Source organism: Urocitellus parryii, chromosome 9 (genome assembly GCF_045843805.1).
Source record: "Urocitellus parryii isolate mUroPar1 chromosome 9, mUroPar1.hap1, whole genome shotgun sequence".
NCBI lineage: Eukaryota > Metazoa > Chordata > Mammalia > Rodentia > Sciuridae > Urocitellus > Urocitellus parryii.
In genome coordinates, this window is record NC_135539.1 from 133,216,377 (window position 1) to 133,222,758 (window position 6,382).

At 52.1% G+C, this 6,382-nt stretch overlaps 1 protein-coding gene across 3 annotated transcripts in view; it reads right to left on the reverse strand.

Annotated features, from left to right (window-relative positions):
* The window catches only part of Cacna1e (calcium voltage-gated channel subunit alpha1 E), a 301,352-nt gene extending 299,952 nt beyond the window's left edge, over positions 1 to 1,400 (reverse strand). For all 3 annotated transcript variants that reach the window (XM_026392836.2, XM_026392834.2, XM_026392832.2), the window contains exon 1: positions 1,135 to 1,400. In XM_026392836.2, coding sequence (XP_026248621.2) covers positions 1,135 to 1,400 — 266 coding nt within the window. The remainder of the gene's footprint in view (positions 1 to 1,134) is intronic.
* Between the last annotated feature and the right edge of the window lie 4,982 nt (positions 1,401 to 6,382).

Sequence of the window (6,382 nt, forward strand, 5' to 3'; positions counted from 1 at the left end):
CCCCATATTTAACACCACTTCACTTGCTTGCCTCCTACCAATCCCCTTCACTGTCCCACCACCTCCAAATCCTAAAGGCCTTGCCAGGGACCTAAATTCTTAGTGAAGAACAAGGCAGCCAGATGCCTAATCAGCAGCCTGCATTTGGTGCATTTGATTAAACCTGCAAAGAACTCCTTCAGTGCTATTCAGACACTACCACCACCAGAGATGTCCCCACTTGCTCTTTATGAAGAGCAGTCCCTTTGAAGGGAGAACCCAGATTGCTTGCACACCTCTGGTCATCACTGATGAATTCAGGCCCAGCAGATCTGTCTGATCCTGGGTACTGGGAGAGCAATGAGCTGAGTCAAATGCTAAGAAATAGGACTACCCAACCCAGGATGAAAGAGAAGGAGTGGATGGGCCCTGATGAGCTGCTCTTCCTTGGCCAAGAAGAGAACTCCAACTTTGAGCAGTTTGGGCAGTGGTGGCAGAGATATCCTCTCCTGACAGATACTCACTTGCTCCACTTTCAGTGGAACTTAAACTTTAGTCCCCAGAGTTAGCTGGGTCCCTAGCCAAATGCCTGTTTTATTTATTCATTTGTCTATTTGTATACATGGTGTTGGCCCAGTGCTCATGAAGCGTCTGGACTGATAAATTCGCCCATGGATCGTCCACTTCTCTACTGGAAGACAGTGCAGGTGTCTCTCCAGCTGGTAGGATCTGGGGCAGAAGGGCTGGCTTTGAGGGTGGAAAAGGGACAACTGGTATGAAAGAAAGCCCTGGGATTAGGGTCAACCCCATCTATGTAGAGTGCAGCTAGTGAAAGGTCTGGGGGGGCCGTGAATGAGACAAAGCCCAGCCCAAAAAAGGACAGGCACCGCAACACCACGCACTCAGAGACGCGAGAGATTTCCACACAGGAAAAATCAAAAACCAAAAGTCTTACCTTGTAAAACACTAGTGCCCAAACAGGTATCCATGGCACCAAGCTTGCCCCTTAGATGGAACGGAGTAAAGAGTGCACTTCGGCAAAGGGGCAAATTGGCACCAGGAAGGGGTGGGGGATAAATTCCATGCTAGTCGTCCCCCCTCACCCGAAGAAAAGCAGAGGGGAAGAGGGGAGTTATGGTGGGTAAGAAAGGATATGGCCAATCGATGAGCTTCTTGGCGTACTTCCTGACAATGTTATCTTCTCCGAAGATGAACAGGGATCTGTTGACGGTGAAACAGTTCTGCCGGACGGGAATGGGGTTGTACAAAGCCATAGTCCGCGCCCTCTGCGCTTTCGACTGCTTGTAGGCAGCCGCCGTCCCCGAGGCCGGCACGGGGGTTCCTTGTCGGTTCCTGCTCTGGTCCGAGTCTCCATCGCCCGACCCCGGCCTGCCGACCACCGCCTCCCCGAAGCGAGCCATCCTGAAGTTTAAACAGACAGAAGACACACAAAGGTGATCGCCGAACACCCGCACACAGCAATAAGCAGAAAGACACACGGAGACTCAGAGCCGCATCCAGACAGGCACGGGGGCCACCGCCTCTGGGGAGCCCGCGAGCTCTTCGGAGAGGCGGCGGCGGCAGCAGCACCGCCGCTCTGAACTGTTGAATCTAAATACAACCTCTGCGAAGCTCCATTCCTCAAGAAGAAAAAAAGGGGGGGGGTAGGGCTCGGGGGTGCTCAGTTTCTGGAGGCAATTTTTTTTTTCTTCAAAATGCCAGCGTGTGGTGGTGTTCAGGGACCAGAGAGGAGAGGGGTGGAGTAGGCTGCTCTTCAAACATAGCTCCTCTTCTGGCAGACGCACCACCTAGTTCAGGAAGAGAGGCAGGCACCGGGCCCGCTAGGTAACAGTTTGGTGATTTATTGGTTGGGGGAGGGGTAGAGAGGGAGGGAAATGAAAACAAAAGAACTTTGAAAAGCAGAAAAGACGAAGACGGGTTACGGTGACATGCTTTATAACGCCCTCCCCTGCAAGTCCATCTAAGAAATTCCACAGCCAAGACTTGGGTCTTTAAATCTGCCAGCACAGACGCATCCAAAGGTTGGAGAGAGAGGGAGGGAGGGGGAAGAGCGGTAGAGAGGTTCCTGCGTAAACCGCAACGCCCAAAATATCAAAATTCGAAGTCGATCCAGCCCAAGAGGGACAAATGACTTTACAGCTCCTGCGTTTGGGGTAGAAGTTGAGCAGCATCCAGAGAGCGGCGAAACCCGAGTGCCAGCATCCGCCCGGAGCGCTCGCTGCCGCCGCCACCGCCGCCGCCTCCCCGGATCAGCATGCAACAGCGATCCGCGGCTGCGCCGGGGAGAGGGCGGGAGCGCCAGCGGGCGGGCGGGCGAGCTTTCGGGCGAGGGAGGAACAGGTTGCAGTCAGCCTAGCGGTGGCCCGGCACGGGACTTGTCTAAGGACCGAACTTCCTCAGTAACGACCAGGTCTTCCTTTTGCACCCAGCCCGCCCAGCTGCACCGAGCAGAGAAGACGCAGGAGAGGCGGGAGCGAGCAGGGCGAGAGGGAACAGAGCGCGGAGGCGCGGCGAGGCGGCCCGGGACGCGGGGGAGGGGCGGCTTGCAGCCCGGAGGCTGAAGGGTCCTGGGCGGCGAGGCTGGTTTGCCTAATTGCTTCTCTGGCCGGAGGGTAGTGGGCCACCTTTGCAAAGGTCCAAGATAGAATCGCCTTTCCCCCCAAGTAATGCTGAGGATGCGGGCGCTGGCGGCTTGGCGGAGTCTCCGCAGGAGAGCGGGGGCTGGCGTGGGGTGCACAACACTCAAGCCTCGCGTTCCCGCAGAGAGGGGTCTGCAGTGCTGTGTCCCATTCAGTGCCGCGCAGTGCCGGGCCCGCCGCCGCCCTAGCGAGGAGTCCGGGCCTTTGCGCCCTGCGCACCGCTCACCAGGGCCGCGTCGCCACTAGCTCTGCACCTCCCAGGCTCCGCGAACACCACCAGGGATTTCCAGGGAGAAGAAGGCACCCTCTTTCCAGCCTCCCTTCTTATCTCCCTGGGGCCTCTGCGGGCTCCACTCCCGGGGGAGTCGCTGCCCTCCCTCTACTAATGTGCAGCCACCTGGGTTCCATTCTAGCAGAGCCCTGTGCCTCACCTCCTGGAAGAGGGGTCCAAATATCCCAGGTCCTGAATGGTGAGGGAGGGCTGAGCTAAACCTCCCCGTCTCACCATCCTAACAGGGATCTCCTCGCCCCAGTCTTTTATTCCCAAATAAGCCCACTGACTTTCGCAAGCCTACCCCATTAACGAAGCAAAACACGGAATTAGTATTGGAACTGGAGAGAGAGGAGGTGGACTAGAAGCCCCATAAAAAGAACCCCTGTGCTTAGCGACCAAGCCCTTCCCCACAGGTGACTGAGTGTTTTGAACTGAGGGCAGAGAGCTGTCCCTTACCATGTCCACACTACCTTCTTCTGCTTTTCCCTGCCTGTCCTTCAACACATAGTCCTGTCCAAATCCCACCTGAGCAATGGAGGAATGGGGGCAAGGAGTGGCGAGGAAGGGAACAAAGGCTGACCAAAGCCCAGAAGTTGAAGATCATGGGTGAGTGTGGCTTTGTGTGTGTGAGGTTAATTGGTGAGAAGGGAGGTGACATCTGAATGGGAGGCACGTGTGTTCCTACGTGTGTTCCTGTGTGTGTAGGCAAGGCCATGTGGGCACTGACACGTGTCTATTGTGTGAGAGTATATGGGAGTGTGTGTATGTGTGAGGAAAACTCTTTCAGTGCTGAAAACCCAAAGAAATGGTCTCAAGGTGTCCACCCCCAGCAGGCACTGCTGCCTGGGGGTGCAGCTTGTTGACCTTTTGATTCAGATAAGTACACTTTTGGCCAAATTTACTATTCAAGGTGAGCCAGCTCTAATTGTCATTCTGATTTCACTGTCCTGCCTTTCTCTGTCCTTATCACCTGAAGTAGAGGTCCTCTTCTTTCTAACTACCTAGTCAAAATGAAAGGGGAGGGACAGTGACCATCAGACAGTCACTTAGAACCATCACAAGTGGCTGTCTCAGTACCCTGTGAACTTCACAGGACTAGAAAGGGCTTTTAGAAATTATCAAGTGCATGCCCTTGCTTTCCAGGTGGGCCAGAATCCATAGCACAAGATCCATTCAAATCATTCATCTGACAAATACTTTTACACACCTTCCCTGAGCCAGGCACTGTTTTAGGCACTGAGGACACAATAATGAACAAAATGGACAATGACATAAATAATGTATCTTCTTCTTAGGGTAAATTTGATCTGCTCACGCAGCCTCAAGGTCTAGAATGCTTCCTGGACCTCACTCTCACGCTGAGACTTTACCCCTTCCTTTCCTGTCCTGCTTTGGCAGGCTGGAGGGTGGTATGCCTTTTGTGAACTCCCAGGATGAGCAGGGTTCACTAGTTTTTTTTACCTCCTAGTATTAGTTCTTGGAAGATCAGGCACCCCTGACTCATCTCCTCAATGTCACCCACTCACAAGTTCCAGTGTTAATCCCCTTTCCACTCCTGTCATGTCCTGTGTTCTCTGTAGCTGCTGCCACTCCTCAGAGACTTAGAATACTCCAGACAGGATACCCTAGGTGGAGACTGAGGACCCACTGGAGCTGAGACTGTCTTCCTGCCTTCCCAGGGAGCAGGCTTCACAAATGCATGGGCTGGGGGTGATGTGAGAGCACACTGGGAGAAGCAGAACCTATGTCTGGAACTTAAAAGGGAGATTCATTTAAGGAGGGTGCAGCCCAAGGGGATGGGGAGGCAAACATGCTGGTGTCAATGGCTTTGGCAAGGGACCTGTCCTAAAGACAGCAATGTTGGTGGGAAGGCACATTCCTTTCTTCACCCTGTACCTAGTTGTCCAAGCTCTTGAGAGCCTTGAGATCTACATGTCTACACTGGCTTCATGCTCTCCAATCCACATTCTCCCAGCTGCCAGACAGCTACAATTTCAATGGTTAAGTAATAACTTGTTCAGTAGTTATCAGATTACATAAACAGACAGCTGGCCCTCCCTGCAAACCTCTGAGGTCAGCCTGGCAATGATGTATTATGACCCTGATTTGACACACAAAACAGAGTTTCAGAAATGTAAAGCCTTTTGTCCAGGTCTGACAAGAGGCAGAGTGTGGACTTTTACTCAGTTCCAAACTGTTCATCATCAGGAGAAGAAACTCTGCAATGATGTGGAGACTATGGAAGTCTTAAGAACCCACTATGCCTACCATCCTCAAATTGAATTTCATCAGTGACCAAATGCTTCTAGCACCATGCTGGTAACACTTCTATTACCCTCAAGAGAGATCAGCTCATTGCCATAATGCTCCTCCTAAGGGAATTTGGTGGACGTTTTTCTTCCAGTACTCCTGGTTCCACTGTCCCCTTAAAAACCCATAAATGGAAGTGTGGAGAATCAGCTTCTAGTCAGAACACTGACTGGAAATCAGTTTGAAGACCATCGGGAAAATCCTTGTGCAGCCTCAGAGGACTGTAGCTGTCCTTTCCTGTTGACAGAGCACCATCTACTGGTCACTAGCGAGACATCCCCTGAGCATAGCTTCTTGGCCGCCCAGCACCCCATGCCCATGCCTCAGAGCCCAGGCATTCCTAACAGTTGACCTCTTGTCACCAGCCCTCTACCTTTCTGTGGGACTTTGTTGAGCTCTAAGCCCTAAATTTCACCATCGTGTAACCAACCCATCTCATAGTACCTAGAAATTACAGCCCAAAACACTGGGCACAAGGTCACCACACACACACACACACACACACACACACACACATACAAGGTGCACACATACAGACAGAAGGTAAGACATGGCAGCCAAATGCTCTACATATTTTTCTGCAAGCAGTGACCTCCAAATTAGGAATCCAACAAGAGCAAATGAAGCAAGTGAGAAGCTTTGCTAGATTATTGATTTCATGCAGATTGTTAAACTTCAAAGCCTATGTCCTGTAGCCCTGCTGTAATTCCAGTGAAACATTTAAGATGCAGGCAAGAGTGGTGAAGACTAGTGGGTGGTGTCTCCAGGCTCTTCTGCAAAAGGAAGGAAACAATATGGTCATAGTGTCCCCAGACTAGGCAGGCCATGGGAGCTCATCCTAAGAAGACATGTGAGTGACAGGTTGAAGAATCAGTCCATCTATTCCCCTCATTCATAAAGCTCATCTCAGATCTGCTAGGCCTTGGGCCATCTTCATAGGAGATTTTGGCCCATCACTGAGGAATCTGTAAATCTGGGCCTCAGCCAAAAGGCATGTGCCCTCCCACCAGCCTTGCTCTCTCATCTGCCCCTACTCTGCCAGCTACACCCAGCTAACTTATGCTTTAACTATCAGAGCCCCTTTTGTTCTATTTTTCCCCTGTTGAGCTTTTCCAAGAAATAGACTCTTATGCAAAGCAGTGCTCTAAGGAACATAATG